This window comes from Cupressus sempervirens, chromosome 11, assembly GCF_028749045.1.
Source record: "Cupressus sempervirens isolate cs-2001-9-10 chromosome 11, ASM2874904v1, whole genome shotgun sequence".
Taxonomy (NCBI): Eukaryota; Viridiplantae; Streptophyta; class Pinopsida; order Cupressales; family Cupressaceae; genus Cupressus; species Cupressus sempervirens.
The window spans coordinates 425,147,037-425,168,490 of record NC_143128.1 but is presented as its reverse complement, the minus strand read 5'-3'; the positions used below and the strand labels follow the sequence as shown (position 1 = coordinate 425,168,490).

The 21,454-nt window shown below is 35.4% G+C and overlaps 1 protein-coding gene across 7 annotated transcripts in view; it reads right to left on the bottom strand.

Moving 5' to 3' along the window:
- The window catches only part of EMB1135 (RING/FYVE/PHD zinc finger superfamily protein), a 286,460-nt gene that overhangs the window by 29,717 nt on the left and 235,289 nt on the right, over positions 1-21,454 (bottom strand). For 5 of the 7 annotated variants that reach the window (XM_089811317.1, XM_089811315.1, XM_089811319.1 and 2 more), the window contains exons 30-31: positions 4,999-5,127; positions 3,891-4,002 (exon numbers count right to left, since the gene is read on the bottom strand). In XM_089811317.1, coding sequence (XP_089667443.1) covers positions 3,891-4,002; positions 4,999-5,127 — 241 coding nt within the window. Of the gene's footprint in view, positions 1-3,890; positions 4,003-4,998; positions 5,128-5,705; positions 5,918-21,454 lie in introns of those variants that run through there. The other 2 variants (XM_089811321.1, XM_089811320.1) reach the window with 2 other exon arrangements.

Sequence of the window (21,454 nt, the reverse complement as noted above, 5' to 3'; positions counted from 1 at the left end):
ATTCATTTCATGCCTTTTATGAATCACGTTTTTGCTCAAAATGCTCAAAAATTTGGGATTTTTATCCACTTTTTTGCATTTTGGAGTCATGTTTTTGCATTTTGATCCATGTATATGCATTTGGGGAAATCGTTTTTGCATTCACAAGTCAAAAATGACTCAAAAACATGCATTTTTTGGCCACGTTTTTGCAAAAACGGCCCAGAATTTTGCATTAAAAAGTCATGTTTTTGTTCAAAAAACTCAAAAAAATGCATTTCCAGCCCATAACTTTGATCAAGAGGGATTGTTTTTGAGTTTTAAATGCATGATATTGTCTTTGGAGACCATGTATTTGGCACTTTCATGTCAAATTTGAACCTTCATTGCTCATTAACTTTTGTTAAATGCAAGTACGGAGAAAGTCAAAAAGTTGTATAAAAATTCAGATTTGAGGGGGAGTAAGTGGACATTTTCAAACTTGTTCATCAATTCGTGCTTATCTTGCTATTTCCGTGCATATTATGGCTTGTTATTACACACTTGTCCATATAATTGCCATGAAAAGTGCATTTTGCCTTTTAAAATGATGAAAACTCTCATTTTCACACTTTTGGAATTTCCCCAAATTCCAAAATTCAAATTTGTATGTTGAAGTAGCTTGCTTGTTGACATGTTTGAGTCTTTTGCCAAAGGCATGTGTTTGTTTTGTGCTTGTTTTTGTGTCTTGCTTGTTTGCATTTCGCTTTTTTCTCCATTTTGGAAGAAACTGCAAGTTTTTTTCCAAGAACTTGAGCATGTTTTCACTTCACTCCACTTTCCATTTCATGTGAGAGCATCGTCACATTCTATTTCCATATTTCCATTCCACAACACTTCGCATCTCATCCGAAAAATGCGATTACATGTTTTCCATCTCATTCACCATCCGCACATGCATGTAATCCCATTTTCTGCTTCCATTTTCACTCATCTCACCTTTCATCTCCTGTTACATGTTGCACTTTACATGTAATCATTTTTCATGCAATAATGTTTTGAAGATCCTAAGTCATGTTTGAAAATCAACAATCTCCATTTGCACACATTCCCATTCACCAAGCACTTCACTACAAAGAAAAGAAAAAGAGTTAAAGGTGCTGATGGAAAGTTGTTCCGAATTTACATCTGGACATCATCAAGAAGGTTTTCAAACTGTCAAAGAATCCAAAATGTGTCAATCTACAAAGGAGAATTCATGACAACTTGAGCGAGAAAAACTTGATCACATCAAGTTTCCACATGACAATGGACAATTCATCAAAGTCAGAGGTTATCAAAAGATGCAACACCATAGTTGTCAAGGTGAATGCAATGGTACAAAATACAAGAACTTCCAATCCTGTGATCATCTAGGATTGCATCGTCAAGTACAAGGCCTTTCAGAACAATCCCTAGAATTGTTTCAATTCTCGTCCATCTTCTTTCTTCTTCTTTCATGTTTGTAATTGAGAAGGATGTATTACATGAAGATGTGTAATTACATGTAATGCGAGTTGCATGTACATGAAAACATGTAATGCGAGTTGCACGTGCAGTTGCATGTAACCCTATATTTTCTCTTTTGGTTAGACTAGGTCAAAGTTGGTTGAGTGGCTCCCACTTTTTCCTCCACCTTTTTCTCAACTCATGTGCCTATATAAAGGACTGCCCCCTCATTGTAAAAATCATCTTTTGTTGTATGCAAGAAAGTTCTACCACATTTGTGCAAGCATAACTTTGATTCTGTAGTACGAATTTGGGAGAAAAGTGAATAAAAGAAGCAATTGGATTCAAAGCTTTGATTAAAACAATTGTGATAGAGAAAATTAGAAGCTTTGACTGTAATTTGTGCCTATTGTCTTTGATTCATGTTATTATTGTGTGTTCAATAATAGAGCATAGTGATTTAAGAAGCAATCGGAGCCAAAGCTTTGACTGAGAGCGGTTGTGGAAATATATAGCTAGAAGCTTTGTGTGTAGCTTATACTTCTTTCTTAACTCGTAAAATAGTTAAGTTATTTTTACTTTTAGGAGTCTTTGTGCCCTAATTATAAAGTTTTTCCATATAGAAGTACGATCAGACTCAGGGCCAAACCGGTATATTTTCAGCTAACCTTTGAGTTAGTGAAGGTTTATCGGTATCACTGTTTCCAGCTCTTGATAAAAGTGTAGTTAGAGATTCACCCTACCCATTACTCATTCCACGAGTAAGTGGATTCTTTCTTCAAAGATAAGAAGAAAGGATATTGGTAACACCCATTTTATAAAATCTCTTGACTTCTTGCTTACCTTGAGTTGATCTAAGGAATAGTGAGAAAGGGGAGCCTTCCCTTTAAGGTAGGAGAAACTCTATGTCACACGCTGTGGCTGGTCATCCTATTTTGCGACTGGATTTTTACCCAAAAGTGTGGATTGCAAAATATCCACCCAACAGGCCCCATTTTCGATATTGTAGCAAGCACTTTTTTGTGATCGGAACATTTAAATCAGATTTACATCAGCAATATCTCCTATTATGTTATATTGTAATGTATTGCCTAACTACTTTGCCAAAGCATTATCGTTTGCATGCATTTTAGATGTAGGATTGGTCGATTTACCATCAATAATATATAGCATTATTATATAGTCTACTTGGGAATTGAACAACCTAGCATTATCAACCATTTTGGCCTCAGTCAAGCTTAGACATTCTGTCAATAGCTTGCTGTGCATTCAGGCAATGCATTGAAGTGGTGTTGAATAGGCCAACTCAGCCACCTTAATAATTAGGTCGGCTTACCACCTTACTTCTTGCATACATCATAGACAGCATGTGGTTCAAATGTATGCTCACCCCACCCACTCCTAGAGTTTTGTGATCAATAACTGTGATGAATTAACATTTGCATTTCTATACTGCAATTTTATTTCAAAAAGTAGGGTGCACTGATACAACTTGTGGATTTTCTTTTAAGCTGTGATAAGCCTCTCACAAGTTCACCTAGCTGCCTTACAACTTGTACTTCTAGTATTTAAGCAAGTTTTGAATACAAAAAGGGTGATAAGAAATCAGAGTGTGATCCTCGAATGTGATAATCTAGATTCTTTTGTTGCAAGGCTTGCACAAACTTTGTTAAAAGCTGAGGAGGTTCACACACATGATGCAACTAGTGGGACACATTTTAACTACTCAAGGTTAAAATAAATCAAATGACAGAATTCATGATTTACATAAAGAGCAAGATGAAAATTATTAATTTTAATTTGGTAAGGGTTTGACATGTGACACGGATCATCTATAATTTCAAGTCTCATCTTCTGACAAAACTAAGCAAACCCAATTTTGAGTTTACCTTCGTGACTCAAATAATACAAAAACAAATCATGGGAGTCTTTGTCAAGATTTAGTGAAACTTGCCTAAAACTTGAGAAGGGGGGGGTAATGTGTATTTAATCTATTCAACAAATAACTTGCAAGTACTCAAGAGCGAGTTGACTAATTGACACATTTTAACACAACAAAATAAACATTCATCTTTATCACGATCACAAGAGAAATCTACAAGCTACAATACATAGGAATAAACCAATGTCACTTTGTACTCTTGGAATGGGCACATATTAGCAGAGAATTTACACAAGTCACTATAGAAGTGCCACACAAAAAGAAAGTATTACATGTGGGGGTGTGAGTGTGCATGTGTACAATACATAGGAATAAACCAATGTCCCTTTTTACTTGTGGAATGGGCACATATTAGCAGAGAATTTACATGAGTCACTATAGAAGTGCCACACAAAAATTAAGTAGTAAGTGTGGAAGTGTAAGTGTGCATGTGTGGGGCAAGGGTGTGCATGTTAGAAACCAAAGGAGAGAGAGATAACAAAACCATTGTCAAATAACTTACCTTGTAAGATGGAATTCACAGCAGGATTTGGAATATGAAGGCCAACTATTCTCATGTTCTCAGATGTCGTCTCTAATCGCACGACACGCATTCGCCTATGACTTGTCCGCACCTTAATCAAATAAGAAAATTAAGTCCTATATTTGTCTCTCTTTCTATAAGTATAAAATATAAATGGAAAAAAGAGAGATTTCAACAAAAAACTAAATTCATTCATGTGGCAGAAATGATATCAATCACATATTTTTAATGCATGAAAATAAGTCAACAATCTACAAGTTGACTCAAAAGATTAAACTTCTCAGTTCCAAATAATTAAATCATTTTCCTTGTAATGAATCTTCAAAATAAAACTAGTTATGTGGTATTTCAGCTTACAGTTAACGAGGTTACTATTTCTCATAATCTGAAAGCTTTATTAATTTTTTTAAAAGTCTGAGTCATATTCTGTATACTTTATTAGTTTGTCCTCAAAATCTCAAGTGCATTCCGGTTTGTTGGATTGGTAAAATGTTATATAGATTGTCAAAGAGAATCCTGCATATCAAGTGTTAGCATCAATTGCAGAAGTTAAACAGTGTAAATTTAAGATATCCATCATTCAGTCAAAAAAATCTCCACAAAACAGCTAAATAACAACTTGAGCGATTTAAATTTCTACCAAATTTATTACTCAAGCACAATTAGTAAGACAACAACACCCTAATGATTGAAGTGATGAGCAAAATTCAAACACCTATTCGATGTTTAAAGTTGCTAGCCACCACAGGTGTAGGTTTGTCACCTCCATGTACAACAAATTTAAAAGCCCAAGATCAGATATTTACCACCATATATGTCAGAGGATGGGTTTTCAAATTCAGTTACATAATAATATCATACATTTCAAGTCCAAATGATCATTCAACTACATAAAAATGCAAGATGCACTTAATATTTTAACAGGACAAAATTGATAGGAGTTTGTGTGTTGAAATTCATTTGGATCAACTGAAAAATCGTGCAGAAAAGGCAATTTTAATTATGACAAGGATGCTTTGTCTAGAAAAGGCACAATTCCACAATGACCAAGATAGTTAATAAAAATATGCTAATATTCATATGCTACCTGTTTTGAAAGGAACTTTTCCACCATGCCCCAAACTGGAAGAATAAGTCCACCTAATATATTGAACTCTTGGACTCTCTTGCCAACAGTGCAGCTAGCACCAACTTTACACTTAGGTCCATGCATACACTGCATATAAAAATACTAGTCAATAATCTAAATTGTAACAAACTTAATCCATCATTAGAAGAATAAAATATTTATCATGCCTATGCAACTTCTATTCCATAACATATCATACAAACTGGTTTGATTGAATCTACAACCCAACACAAATAGCTAAACCCCTTGATTCAATGCTACTATCTAACAAATCAAATAGTAGGTGATATATATGGAACATGTAAAAACCCTATGTATGCCTCGGAAGAACTAAGTTTGCCAATGAACAATGTTTTTTGGTATTTTTTAAAAAAATATTCTTTTTGTTTTTTGGATTTTTTCGAAAATATAAAAGATGCAAAGGAAAACACTATAACTATGCAACAACTCCAGAATTTCTTTGAAAATTATTGATAAAGGGTAGACAATATTTTTTGACAAATATTATAATCAGAATGTCCAGTGTTTAAATAATGAAACCTGATAGCTGTAACATAGCCATGGGTGTTGCCAGTGGAGAGGGACGTCTAGCATATAGTAGATGCGGCTTCTACATACAGCGTTTGCTATCATCCAACTTCAACACAATCCCTAAGCTCAACGTCCAATGCTGAAGACAGCTAATTCAGCTCCAGCTGTTAACGGCAGGCAGGAAGGATTCATGTCTGATGTCAATCTAAGTCTATAGGTTGCACATGTTAATCACAGGATGGTATTTGCAGTGCCTTACTAGCCGCAGCCAATGTCCAGTCCAATTGTGGATGCCGTTCGGTGTCCAGCTGATCCCAATGCCACATGTTGCATCCAATATCACAAACTGCAGCCAACAATATTCCCAATCGATCTCACCTTAATTGCTAAATTTTGAGATACTATTGCAGCCAATTTCCTCCAAAACAACAGTCTCCTTAACCACAGTAAGTACAGCAGGAGATTTTGAAAAATGTTTACCTCAGCACAATTGTCAAAGAAAATCTCAGAAATTCCTCAAACCCTCAGCCAAATGATATGAGCAAGAAAATATATAATTCAAGATGCCCTCCATTCTCCAAAAAGCCATATTTATAGTACAAATTTGAGCAATTTAGCTTCATGCACGCACCTTTTAATCTGGTATTTGATTTATCTTCAGTGTCACACAATTTTTTTTAATTCTCAATATTTCGTTTTGCCACAAAAGATTATTATCTGATTATCAAATTGATACATTTTAATATTTTGGTAAGGGAAAAATGAAATATAGTCTGGGCATAAATTAAGGAATATTTAAGCTGAGAAAATTAGTGCACACCTGATTTATTATGTTTTCTCTGCATTGGAGTCTGCCAGTCTTTAACTTTTAAGGAAGAAATAATGTCACCACTACTTCATATTAAGTGTGAAAGTATTTTATATTCCTAGTGGTGATAGCAAAAGTTGTAAAATTAAAATCCCTTCTTGTACAAAGTTGGGAATATATTGCAATTTATACCATAGCCAAACATTGTCTGATAGAAGAATCCATATGAATGTATCCTTTTGTTGATCAGAGCTTTTCCATTAGTCTTTTTAAAATGTCACGTATGTTGTGAATGAGTGCAAAAGCATTGAACAGGTGGAAGTCATTTCATATTCTGGAAATCATTTTTTGGGTGAGCACACACAATTTGGATGTTCATCTAATCGTATTTGCAGAGCATGGTATTGTGCATCATCTTTAAGAAATCATGAGACTTCATGGCGAAGTTACCTATTTGTGAGAAGTGGAACTATCACCATCCCCAGTATCAACAATGTCAGTTGTCAGCCATAACTAGCTGAGTGATGACTTTAGAGTCACTAGCAGGATAATATTGACCAAAGTCACAAGGTTCGGCGAATATCAAGCTTGATATTCGGATATTGCCGAACATGAAACTTGCCCAAAAAAATCGTTAAAATCCGCTATTGATTCGGCTGCCCCAAATGGACTTTCTAATCAGAGTCGAATGCATTTAGAAATTGCCGTTTGTAGAGTTTGTAGGGCTTTGGCATGCAAAAAAAACTATAAAACGCAGTTCGAACCCTCAAACAAAACACCCTCTGAATGAATTTTCCTGAGCGGCAAAGAAACCAAAACACCCTCTCTCGGCCCTTTGTTGAGTGCAACGCCTGTGTTCTTTGTCATGTGCAGAGGTCGGTCGATGTGTGACTTCATGCGAGTGGGGTTCTGCCCGCGCGGGGGCTGTGAATGCCTTATAAATGTAGAATAAGGCATCGGAATCGTCCTGCATTGGCAGCTACAGCTAAGAAGGGTGGGCTGAATTCAGGGTGAACTGAATTCTCTGCTCGGCAACGCCTGTGTCTACATGCGACACCTGTGTCTGCATGTGATTATTTTTTCCATCTGTATAGTTTAAACTTTAATATTCAACTTTATATTACTAATTACATATTATAAAGTTTGCGATTCATTTTGCAATATAATAAACTTTTGACGTGATTTATTTTTTGCCATTCATTTTTGTAATATGTAAAAACTTTTCCTAGTTTGTATTTTCTAATATGTGAGTTTTAACTTTACAATATGTATTAATTTTATATTTTGTTTTGTTTTTTAATATAGTTTTTATATATAATCTGTATATAGTTTTTTATATGATATAATTTGTATAAAAAAATTATTTCAATTTATATAGTTTATGTAATCAATTTATTTTTTTAATAATTCTTTGTAATCTAATTTGTAATAGTTAATTTAATATTTGATTTATTTTTTAAAATTGATTTAAAATAGTTATTTATTAATTTTAATAAACATAGTTCGGAAAACTTTTAAAATATTAGAGTTTAGAGTTCATTAGATATATATTAATATGTTTACTTTATTTTGCTTTGTACGTTACAATTTTTATAATAATTTAATAAATAAACAGATATATTATATTATGTTTGATAAATTATAAATTTATATTTCAATTTTTAAATAATAGAATTATTAGTGTAAAAAGTTGACCTTTAACATGTTTAATTTTAAATTAACATTTTTAAATTATTTACTGAATTATTTTGTTTTAAAGTTTGAAATAGTAATATATTATTTTGTTTTTAATTCTACAGATTGTAATATGGCTCCCAAAAAATCAACTTCGGAGGCGTGGAAACATGTGACTAAAAATGGTCCTAATAAAGCTCAATGTAACTTGTGTCCAAAAGTTATTACTGGAAGTTTAACAAGGGTCATGGATCACTTGCTTGGTATTACGGCAGGTAAAGGTAGAGGTGTTACTGCATGTCCAAGAGTGATCTAAGAGCTTAGAGCAATTTTAGAGAAAGAGCATTCATCTTCTATTGCTCAAAAGATAAAGAATGCACAAAAGAAACAAAGAATTGAAGATGTCCCTAGATTCACATCCACTATACCTTCATCTTCATGTCTACCTCAGGTTGTAAAGCCAACAAAAGAGAGCGGAACTCTAAATAGCTTTTCGAAACCATGTGAGAAACAAGTAGTTAATGATTTACTAGCTGATTTATTCTATACTAGTGCGATTCCATTCAATGTCGCTAGAAATCCACTTTATCGTGTTGTATTTCAAAAGGCTGGAGAGTTTGGCAAAGGGTACATACCTCCTTCTTCTGAGGCTTTGAGAACAATTCTCTTAGAGAGGTCAAAAGATAGAGTGACTGATAAATTAGCTGTGGTCAAAGCCTCTTGGAAGGCAACAGGGTGCACTATATTGAGTGATGGATGGTTAGATATCTGTCAAAGACCATTGACTAATGTTTTAGTGGCTTGTCCTGAAGGTGTTGTATTCTTAAAGGTTATTGATACTATGAATCATAAAAACGCTTCTGAATATATTTTTCAGATATTAGAAGAAGCAATTCTTGAAGTAGGGGTTGCAAATGTGGTTCAAGTGGTTACTGATAGTGCAGCAAATTGTGTGGGAGCTGGCAAGCTGATTGTAGAGAAGTACTCAGAAATTTATTGGAGTCCATGTGCAGCTCATTGTTTGGATTTGTTGCTGCATGATTTGGCAAAATTCCCTTGGATGCATGAAGTAATTCATAGAGGAAGAGAAGTTGTGAATTTCATACGAAATCATCATCTCACATTGAGCCTTTACAAGCAACATGCATCTAGAGAGTTGTTGAGGCCTTGCGATACAAGATTTGCTTCATTTTATATCACTTTGAGAAGAGTGGTTGAAGAGAAAGCAGCTTTAAGATCTGTAAATTGTTCCAATGAGTGGGAAAATTCAACTCTCTCAAAAAGTGGTTAAGGGGAAGATCATAGAGCAAATTGTTTTAAATAGTAGCTTTTGGGAAAGTGGAGCAAAGGTTTTAAATATATGTGGTCCAATTGTCGATGTTCTCCGCATGGTTGATGGTGACACTCCTTGCCTTGGAATGCTTTATGAAAGCATGGACCTTTGCAAGGAAGCAATTCAAAGAGCACTAAATAATGTGGAAGCAGAATACATAGAGATATGGGAGACTCTTGATTCAAGATGGAAAATGATGCACACTCCTTTACATGCAGCAGCTTGCTATTTGGAGCCTAAACTATTTCACATTGATAGACAAGGTGATGCTGAAATTATGGTAGGGTTTTATGAAGAAATTAGTAGATTTGAACCAGATCCAGCAATTGCATCTCTAATTAGAAAACAATGTTGGAAATACAGAAAAGCGGAAGGGATGTTTGGAATAGGAGCAGCCAAATATGATATGACACAAGATGAGGTACCTGGTTATAGATGGTGGATGAGCTATGGGGCAGAAACCCCTGAACTTTAGTGATTTGCCATTCGAATTTTGAGTCAAGGAGCAAGTTCATCAGCTTGTGAGAGAAATTGGAGTTGCTTTGACCACATCCATTCCAAAAAGAGGAACAAGTTGTTGTTTGGAAAGTTGGGAGATCTTGTCTATGTTCGCAGCAATTTAAAATTGCTTATGAACAAATCAACAAATGAGTCATCTTCACAACAACAGACTTTAGAAAACACAGCAGTACTAGATGCAAATGAGTTTGACTTTTTTGAGGAAGAATAGGGTAGTGACACTGATGATGATGCTACACCATCTGAGCAAAGTGCTCTTGATGACTTCAAGCTTTCTTGAAGCTATGAAGTCTTGACTTTTGATTGTACCTTCGCAACAAAATAATATCTTTGCTATTGTGATTTAACATGTTTCTTATGTTTTGTACTTAACAAATGTCTCATCAAGCTTATGAAGTTGTGAGATCTATTTAGCAATTTTTACTATTTTGATAATTGATAAGATATATTATATACATCTAGAAAACAATTAAAATTGTATACGGTGAATTTAATTCGAATTTTTCCCCGAGTTTTTACTCTTTCCCGAACTTCATTCGAATTGTATAGTTGTTGAACTCGAATTCGAATTCGAACCTTGTGACTTAGATATTGACAGTGATTACTTATTGATCTGTGACTATCCCATGGTTACTAAGACCACACAAAAAGATTATTGTTATCATGAAGATTAAAAGGTAAACATCGACCTTTCAAACAACATTATGGTCTATCGTGAAAAGTGGAACCGAAACTTATTGAGTTTGGTGGTTGGATTCAGTATGAATCATTTCTCAGTGTAGAGAAAATATTCTCTATTACCTATTGTCAATCTTTAGTGTTACACGTGTACCTTGTGTTGGAAAGGAAAAATAAATTGTTCATATCCTTCTACACGGCATTTGACACAGTGTCACGTAACAAACTTTGGGATAGAATGGAAGAGTTGGAAGTTGCCAAAGAACTTAGGTCTGCTGTTCACAGATTGTATGAGCTGGTCAAAGCTAAAATCAAAACGACGGATGGGCTATCAGAAGATTTTGGCAACAACATCGGGGTTAAACAAGGGTGTCCGCTATCTCCAACCTTATTCGGCCTCTATATTGACAAGTTAGAAGAATGGATAAACAAGACGAATGGCGAGGGGGTACAGCTGGCTCTCTTTGTGATAAGATTGTTTTTATATGCAGACAATCTCATCATACTTGCTGGAACGGCTAAAGGTTTGAAAGAACACTTGAAAGCACTAGAAAGTTTTTGCCATGAGTTGGGAATGCAAGTGAACACTAGCAAAACCAAAGTTATGATCTTCTCGCTGAAAAAGAATAGGAGTATACAAAACGAGTTCCTATTCGAGGGTAACCCTCTTGAGATTGTGAAGGTGTACAAATGCTTGGCTATAGATTTTCATAACAAACTCAATTGGGATACATGCAGATTAAAAAGGATTCAAGAGAGCTAGAAGACGTTATATTCTCTACAAAACAGGTGTAGGAACATAGAATTATGGGATTGGACAACCATGAAAAAAAAATTGGTCTGCTGGTCACTCTGGTTATTCTATACGGGTGTGAAGTTTGGAGCAGCAGTATGTCTGAATAGAAATGGCGACAGGTAGAAAGAATTCAAAAACACTTCATTACATGCAATCTCAAAGTGAAGACCACCACGCCCAATGAGATCTTATTGGCTGAGGTGGGTTCCTTTCCGTCAGAAGCCGTTGCATTGGTCTAGATGCCAAGCTATTTAAAGAAAACTCAAGGTCTAGAAATACATTGCTAGCCCAAGCTAGTCGTAGATGAAAAACTTGTCAGGCGAAAAGCCACATGGATGAAGCAAAATGACAAGTGGATGCGAAAATGGGATATCAACATCCATACTTGCCCATATAGTATTAAAGAAATAAAGAAGTTTTTCCTAGAAAAATTTCTCAATATCATATGGACAAGACACATGGGGTGGAAAAATCCTTACTGTACTAAAGAATTTAACCCCACTTCTAGTCATGATGAAAAGGCCTATATAAGAACAGCTATTAATTGGAGAGAAAATGCTGATAGCACAACTCAGAACTAGTTCACACCAGCTGCGATGTGAAACTGGTAGATGGCAAGTTCCAAAAGAAGAGTGGGCAGACAGAACTTGTTGTAATGTTCCTCTAAAAATTGGATTTGAAAATAAATAAATGATATAATTCTATTAAATGAATAAATAAAAATATTAAAAAATAAAATAAAAATACTAAAATATTAAATAGATAAATAATATACTATCATTATATTATAACTGAATAATAATATTCTAAAACATCAATGCAAATAAATATAAAGATATAAATAATATAATACAATATGATATAATATTATATAATATATATCATTGATAAAAATGATTAGGTCAATAAATAATAAATAATAAAATCATAGTAATGAATATAAAACTCTAAGAAAAAGTGGACATCTGACTGGGAGATTCAAACTCGATATCAGCAATACATCTCAACATGCAAACTTAGGAAAAGACTCAGCGCCATACCATTTGAACTCCATCTTCAGACCGACAAGGAGGAATAACTCAATGTTAGTCATGTTTTGAGTCACCATTTTTCAAAGGTCTTTCCTTTAATTTTTACCCATCCATTTGTTGAAGTCTTTCCCTTGTCGCTTCGCGTATTCATCATCTCCCGAAGTGATTATTTGAAGTTCCTTTTGCCCCCGGTCGATATCCCTTCCCTCGAACCAGTTTGAACCTCGGTTCAAAGTAGTTCAAAGCAGTTCAACCAAAGGTTTTGTACTAACGGTTTTTCTAACAGGTGATATGCATCAACTTGTCAGAGTTTTCTTTTGAATCACTTTGAACCACTTCGAACCTCAATTCGAAGTAGTTCAAAGTTGTTCAACGACTGAGGTGTTTTGGCAATATTAAATCCTGGTGTACGACGCGCCGCCATCCCGCAAGGCAATTGATGGTCATGTCAAAGAACAATGAATAAGAGGACATTTCTATTTCCAATGCGAAAAGTCATCATTATGGGGAAAGTGGGAAATCTTCAGCCGGAAAAGGGATTAGATGTCGCATTAAAACTAATCATTAACAATACATCCGAAAAGGAAATCATTAAATGGAAAGTTTGTACAACAAGGCTTTCGAACATGCGAACGTTAACAGAGTGATGTGTCATTAATGCCTTATAATGAGCCTGTACTTCCGCACGTAAGTACTTTCCCTTTAAAACTTGCTCGGCTGTCTTTTTCTATTTGTCATGCGAAGAACTAAAAGTGTGAAGAAGTTGTTAAGGGAGACAAAGAAAATCGTTGATTTTTCAGCAAAATACAGGTGACAACTTAGCAATTCTTGTTTTGTTCTGCAAATCTCTGTATTTTCCAGCATTATTTGTTCAAAGCCTTGTTGTTTGATTAAGAATGAGGTTTGTATTGCATTTCTTCGGTAATGTCTCAAGTTTAGAATGTAGAAAGCCAGTCATTTGTGATATGAATTTGCAAAGGGTGAAGTTGGAGAATTTACAAGCAAATTTTCTTGAATATGCTAATGAGGTGAATTGGTGTATGGAAGTCCTCACCAGTGGGTTAGTTGAGGCTGCTGCTTTTCCCCCAGCCTTTGTGAGCCCTGAACTTGTTCAAGTTTGTATTGATCACTATGATGTTAAAAGCAAGAGTATTGTAAGTAAAAATGGCAACACGATACTCTCAATTTCAAGAGACACTATTGCCTCCGTACTGCGTTTGCCAGCGAATACCTTTGCTGTATTTTCCCTTGTTCAAGCCCAGCCCGAATATCAAGAAACCCCAAACCAATTTCACAATACCATGGCTAGGAAATGGATTGAGACCATGTATGGCGGAGGTTCCAGGCTACCCAAGGTCATCACTAAAGACCACCTAAAGCCCCATATTCATGACTTGGTGGTGTTGTTGCATAGGGTAAAAGGTTCAACCGATGTGCTTCTTTTTGAAGAATGGGTGTATAAGTACATAGAAATCATCTTGAAAGGTGAACAATGGATGGATTGGGCAGAGATTATCGCCAGTTCACTGAGGTCTCAACTCAAACATGCTATTGAATTCCAAGAGGATTTTTATATGGCTTCCTATTTAACTTATTGCATTGTCTGTACTTGTGATTTTACCCCTCTCCCTCATGGATCATGGAGTGAAGAAATGACAGTTTTTCAATATTGCCCTCTACTATAGAAGGATAGAGTCTTGGAAGATTTTAGCAAAGTTCATGATCTGTTAATGGAGAATGTTTTTGTGTCTTTGAAGAATATACCAATGCCTAGGTTATCTCTTGAAGCCCAAAGGTTAGTTCAACAATATGGAAGCCACTTCATATAGTTTCCCAGGTTCACATACTTGAGGATAGGTGGATTTGAAGAAGAACCTACAAAGTTTCCACAATATGCTTTGGACTGTTTTGTTTTGGCCGAAATATGTAGGCAACTTTTCTTTGTTATAAAGGATAATTTACTGCAAGAGGATTGGGAAATAGCTTTTCCTATCAAGCTGGGTCCGTTGGTTTGTAGTAGCATGACCAATGCTTCTATCATTGGGAGTAATTTGCTTGGGTTCAATTTTGGCTCTTACCATAGCAGAAGGGGTTTCGATAGTAAAGGGTATGCAGTCCAAATTCTCGGTCTTGAAGTTCACCAGCCGACAACTCCACTGTTGGAAGATCTATGGAAAGATTGTAGGGATGAAGGAGAAGTTTTGAGGAAAGATCATTCAAGGCTGACTTTGCAGCAAATTGATTCCTTCAGGTTAAAGTTCAAAACAGAGGGAGTGGTTGAGGATGGCTCGGATATAATTGAACCTGGCTGGGAAGAACCGAGTGAATTGAAGTCTCTGACAGTTCACTGGAAGAAAGATGAGGAGGAGGATATCAATCTAAGGGCTAGATTTATTCTTACATTCACAGATGACTGGTTAAAGAAAAAGAGCAAAGGAATTATCAATGAACCCTCTTCAAGGGTGGTTTCTTTTTCTGAACCATCCCCATCTAACGTCCAACTTTCTCCTGTTGTAGGTGGTATATTGGCTCAGGATAAACAGAAGAAGATGCCCCTTCATTTGCAAACTACGACTCCAAGGACTAGATCTCAGTCTAAGTCTAAAATTCAGAAGCAACATAAACTTCAGAAGGAGAGAATGTCGACTCAAGGGTAAGATTCGATTGACGGCCTCAATTCTTTAGATGGTGTAGATGGCGACATTCAGTTCATTGAGGCTCCTAAGGTAGATCAGCCCAGATTCCTAACTCCTACTAGAGATGCCCAGGCGATGTCCATGAGCCCTGCTATTCCTTCCTGGCTATCTAACACAATCAGCAAGAAAAGGAATTTGCAACCAGTGTCCGCACCGGTGAAAGAAATCCTCACTAAATATGCGGCTAGGGGTTCGAAGGTAAAGAAGTTGAAGACAAATGCTCACCTCACCAAGGACCCTGTAACAGGAAAAATCACTGCTGAAATAGCTACCTACAAGCAGAAGGAGTCCAGGGATATTGATGATGAAGGTTTCAAAGTTACTTCTGTTGAACTGGGGACCATTAATAGGAGCACTAGTAATCACAATCAGCAAGAAAAGGAATTTGCAACCAGTGTCCACACCGGTGAAAGACATCCTCACTAAATATGTGGCTAGGGGTTCGAAGGTAAAGAAGTTGAAGACAAATGCTCACCTCACCAAGGACCCTGTAACAGGAAAAATCACTGCTGAAATAGCTACCTACAAGCAGAAGAAGGAGTCTAGGGATATTGATGATGAAGGTTTCAAAGTTACTTCTGTTGAACTGGGGACCATTAATAGGAGCACTAGTAATCGCTTCTTTAAATTCTCTGTTGATCATATGTTGACACAATCTGAGAAAGAAAAGAGAAAAAGGAGCTAAAATGCATGGTAACAACAATGGCTACATATATCGATTCTCTGATGAACCTTGGTGCATTGCCAATTGTTCAAGTCCCACAACCCTTTGATCCTAATTTTGTAGGAAGTCAACAATTAATGAAGCAGATGCAAAAGGGTAGGCTGTTAGCTAGTGTCATGAAGGACTGGGTGGACACTATCATGAAAGAAGGTAATAAATTTATTTCAGAATTTGTTAATGTTTATGCTGAGGGAGAGTCATTGCTGGGAGAGATCCAAACTTTAGTTCCAGTTTGGGAAACAAAACTAGGCTGATGTCAAGCAGTTATTTTTCAAGTGGTTGAAGTTGGGAGGTTCGGAGTCCTCAAGTTCCTGAATGGGAACCCAATGAAAAACGTGGATCCTTGCATATTGTTCATTATGAAGAACAACATGAGCTGGAAGGAGTCAGTTTACAAGGAGACAATTAAAGAGGTGTAGGGCATAGAAAATAAAATTACTGAAATGCACGAGGAATTCCTTAAGGATATGAAGGTAGTTAATCCTACAGGGAACCTACATTTTGACAACAAGAACATGGATGTCGAGACACTAACAAAGAGTTTCAATGAAGCCATGGAACAAATCAGGGATGGTGAATCGCCAAGTGCCAACAATTTCACTACGTTGGCAAGTATTGAATCGATGTTGTTTCTCAACAAGAACCTGATGCTGCATCAAAGTTTAAAGATAAAGGAATTCAAATGGCAAAAAGATGTGTGTAGAGCCCGATTGCTGAGCCTGAAGAATCCACACTCCTACACAATGCAGGAGTTTATGAATACTTTTCGAAGCTGGAAGTTGGTACGACAGACCGTTGGCGAGGAGGGGAAAACTGGCGATGACGCTTGAACTAAACCATTGCCTTCAATCACTTTTTGGCGCCCTTTTTTTTAAGTAACTACTTTCTTGTTTTGTAACTATTTCTTGTTTTAACGGAAATGGCTGGGTTTTGATGGAGGCTTTTCGGATTTGTATGGAAAAACTATAAATGTTGGCGCATTGAATTGGTTTAAGGTTAGCAATAGATAGTTAGAAGGTAAAATAGTAGAAAAACTCTGATAAAATAAGTACTTTTTAAGCGGCAATCAAAGGATAGTATATGGATGTTTTTCTTTAAAATGACTGTGTGCATGGAAAAGTTTAATATGCATATATAAATCATCTCGGATTCTACTTTGAAACTTGGTGTTCAAAGTGTTCAAACCTTTGTTACTTTGTGGACTTTGGTTTAACAATTCGTGATATTGGTTGTTGTTCTTTCTATAGGTTCATTTAGTTATGGTGTTCGGATGATTGATATCAATTTGTGATGTTATTCATTCTTAATAAGTAGAATTTCTATGTATATATAAATTCAGTGGATGTTACTTTGAGATTTTGAGTCAATTCTTTTACCTCACTACCTAGGAGTAGTTGAGAGATCCTTATGCGCTTTCGGGTAAAAGTGCAAAAGATAATTTGAATTCATTGCAAATCTAATAAGGGAGCTGTACTTTTAAAATTCAAAGAGAAAGTCAAATAACATGAGATTTTCTCAACTGTTGCGAGTATTTTGTGTTTTTCTCATCTTGGGTATAGAGCAAATTCGTTAGATTAGTTGAAAGGACAATCTGTTCACTAACACTCAATCAATTGAGTAGGCCCATTCCGAAAACAATGAATAGAAAAGTCATCATCACCCATCGTTGAAGAAAGGAATTATTATTGCATAATAGAAATGACAACTAACTTTAAGTTGCGGTGGACGTAACTTGGAAAGAAGACTTAACGAATGGAAATCACAAATGAATAATTTCTTCCAAGCAATGAGCAATGAAAAAGGGAAGATACAACTAACAATAGGCATCTAAATGGGACTAAATATATTACACAAAGAATAACATTTACAACTAATGGTGATTATAAATAATATCTGTTCCTACAAGAAATGGATACATCTATTACTAGGTAGCCAATCAACATATGAGAATGAGACCATACTATTTCAAACTTAAGTAAAACAGTTCTTCTATTGACGAGAGTCCAAAACCATATGTGTGACTTGACCTCAATTAGATATGACATTCTAAACAGTAAAGGAATAAAGATTAGAGGATCGATATTTTTGACCCAAGAGCAATCTATTCAGTAATAAAAATCAGTTTAGACTCGGCATATAACAAAACAAGAGAATTATGAATGTTGAGAAATAGTTGCATAAAGAAGCCACTATACAATATAAAACAAAAAATAGAAGTAAATTAGGCAACATATATATATATATATATCTATATATATATTAGTAAACATTACAAATCATTCATACTCATATCGGCAAGGGGCATGAATAGAAGTCAGCGACAAAGAACCTAATATTCTCGTGGATTGCTAAATATATATGGGAAAAAAAGGGATCAGGAGCACATAAAAGAAGACAAGGAAAATCACGATAGACATATATCGTACTCAAAGTGATAATAACTGGTAGAACTCACACTATTGGTGGATGGTAAACTTTGGGAAAGAGGATTTAGATTAGGGAATAACTTTTGTGTGTTTACTTATCAAACCATATCAAAGGTGGGCCATTATTGGCATAGGTGGATTTTGCAGATATGTATGTCATACTAATACCATAATAAACATTTCAGAGGAATGGTCATAAATATACATGTGGCTATAAGCCATTGTGTCACATTTCTCCACTGGATATATTGAGGGCCTATACCAGAATTTATAGTGCAATTATAGTAAGTGATTATCAATTAAAGGCTATATTGTATCAGTATATGCAGGAGCCTTACTACACATATCTAGTCAAAGATAGTAGTGGTATTGTTATGAACAAATAATCTATACATTGATACAGTCCATATGTCTTATTCTTAAAGTTCTTATTATAGGGGTATCAAATATGGAAAATGTAAAGCATTCAAGTTGTTGTTCCCTTGATTCTAATATAAGATCGAAAGGGGACATTACACTTGTTTATTCTATAATATGGGGACGGTAGAGACGGAGCATCACTTTGTCAAAGATTGCCTGGCATACAATGACATTAGATCTAGTTATACAGAGATATTACAGAACAGGGACTTGAACTACTTATTTGAGGAGAATCAAGGGAAGAGAACAGTGGTTCTGATTATCAAACTTCAGTGACGTAGAGACAAGTTAAACAAAAGTCTACAGCTAGATTAGTTTCTCTCCTACCTTAGGGGGTGATAGTGTGGGTCCCATAGGCTAGTTTAGTCTCGTGGACGTCATCAAAATCTATCATTTCATTTCATTTCAAATGCCCCTGGCATTTTCCATGTAAGGAAATTAATCATTTCACTACTGTTACGAATGCAAAAAAAGGAAAATATAAAAACCAAATTGTCGACCATTTAATGAGTCGAAAGATGGGGTCGGATGTCTCTGGAAGAAGAGCGTCTGTTGAAATCTACAAATGACAAAGATTGATATGGGGACATTTGTTATTAGCATTCCTATAGTTATTGTGTGTGAGGCAAGTAATTTATTGGGCCACCTTGAATATTGTCTATATCACATCATAGCCAAACTTGCAGGAAATTAATGGATGGCCGCGAGTACTTGTCATTCATGAATATAAAATGCGAGGAAAAAAATGGTTAGTGTAGAGTGATATTACTCAAGGGATATAAAAAAGAATAATATACTCCGGTGGGTCCTGATAAATGGCCCTTGTTCATTGTAGAGTTTAGGGATTGAATTTTTTTTTTAGTTTTTGAAAAGTATTAAGGGCTAAAGCATGTTTGCCTATACTTTGGCACAACCTACTACAATAATTGTAATTGTGACAAGAGCAATACTAAAGAAGATCCTAAATAGTGTTGAAGATGACAAGGAGAACATTGTGATAAGACCCCAATGTAATAGTTTGGGAATGCGGACGTAACAAATAGAGGTTAGTAGCATTTTAATTTGGGATTGATTGGTGAGGAGACTAATTACAACTATAAGTGGAGTGTTTGTTTTCTCTTATATTGGGTATTGCGGGGCATAGCAAATCGTTGGTAATATTCCTTGAATAACAAGATAGAAATGGGTGGTTATTTTAATAAATTAAGAGTTCAAGAGTTATACGTAAAACTTCGATCTAGAGATATATGATTTGGAGTTGAATATTTGATTAGGATGAGCATGATTCATCTACATTCCGTGCATAAATTGTTCTTTGCGATGAGCCATTCGCTAAGGTTGGAATTCTTAATCGTGAATATACATTGAGAAGTGCTCATAATTTTCCTTTTGATCCACATGTGGAGGAATTTGATTAGGCACAAGTATGACTGGCTCAAAGATTGTATCAACCATTGTGGGATGGAAGTTTGCTATCTTCAAAAGATGGAACTAGAGGCTACAAGTATCTTACTCAAGTGATTATGGGAGATTGCTTGCGAAGATAACAATCAATTTTCCATCATTCTGATATGGTTCTAAGAGGGTTGGCTACTTGATGCAAGTGCATCATATATGATCCTACCATTTCTCTCTCTAATTTTGGCATTTTGGCCACTAGGTGGTTGTATTTAGGTGTTTTATGAATATGTAGGTCATTTCGTGATAAGTTGTAATCATTTGGCATGTTTTTGCATCAATTGTGCATTGTGTGCTCATTGGTCAATTGGAGTCAACATTGGTCAATGAGCAATCAAAGCTGAACTTTGGGCTTGTGAGTCAATAAAGTTGATATCGATATGTTTGCAAGGCAATTGGATGTGTTAATATGTAATGTCCCCTTTTTTTGAGACATTATAATTCTGAGTTCCAACTCACTTTGCCTAGGTTTCGAGGGCGAAAAGGTTCTTTCTGGGGTTCAGTTCGAAGTTTGGCCTAGACATTTCCAATTTTAAACCCATTAGAGTAGTTTTGGCAAGTTGTTCAGATACTTACTATTTTTAGTAAGTAAACAAAGCTCAGTATTCTTGATATCCCAGTGTTGGTTTGGAAGCGTCTCGCCAAGAGCTTTCCAACAAGCTATTGCACGTGCTTATCTGAGTTCATTTGATCAATTATTTTAATGCTTGAGATTATATGGTTTACTGACTAATTGACTATTAAGTTCATTTAACTTGTCACTTTATTCTTAAAAAGGTACTATGTTCACTTAAGTGACTAAACGACAAAAAAGGTGCTTTATCCTACATTGCTTAAAAGAGCGTGCATCACATTAGGAAAAGTGATAAAGGTACAACAAGCTCCACATGGGAAGTTATGAAGATTATAATATTTTAAAAAAATATTAATCCGAGAGCTAGAAACAGTTACTGGTTATCTCTTCAAGGACACAAACCCTTGAAGAAGCTTTTGGAGGTTGGACGCAAACCTAGCCTTCTTATAGGTTTTATCTATATTGCCAATCTAACTGTTATTTCTATTTGTAAGATTAGATTTTCTGGATTATCGCGTGTTATTGTATTGATGTTATATAATACAGTAATGTTATTTGGCAACTATTTGTGTTAATTGTTGGTTTAAGTATGTACTTCTCAATATTGGAGGAAATAAACACACTTTTTTGGGTTTTGTCGTATGCATATCTGTTGGTTATAAATCGATTAATGTTCTAGAATTTATATTAAATATTGGTTTTCTGTTCGGGTTTAAATTTGCACTTTTATATCACGGGTTGTCGGT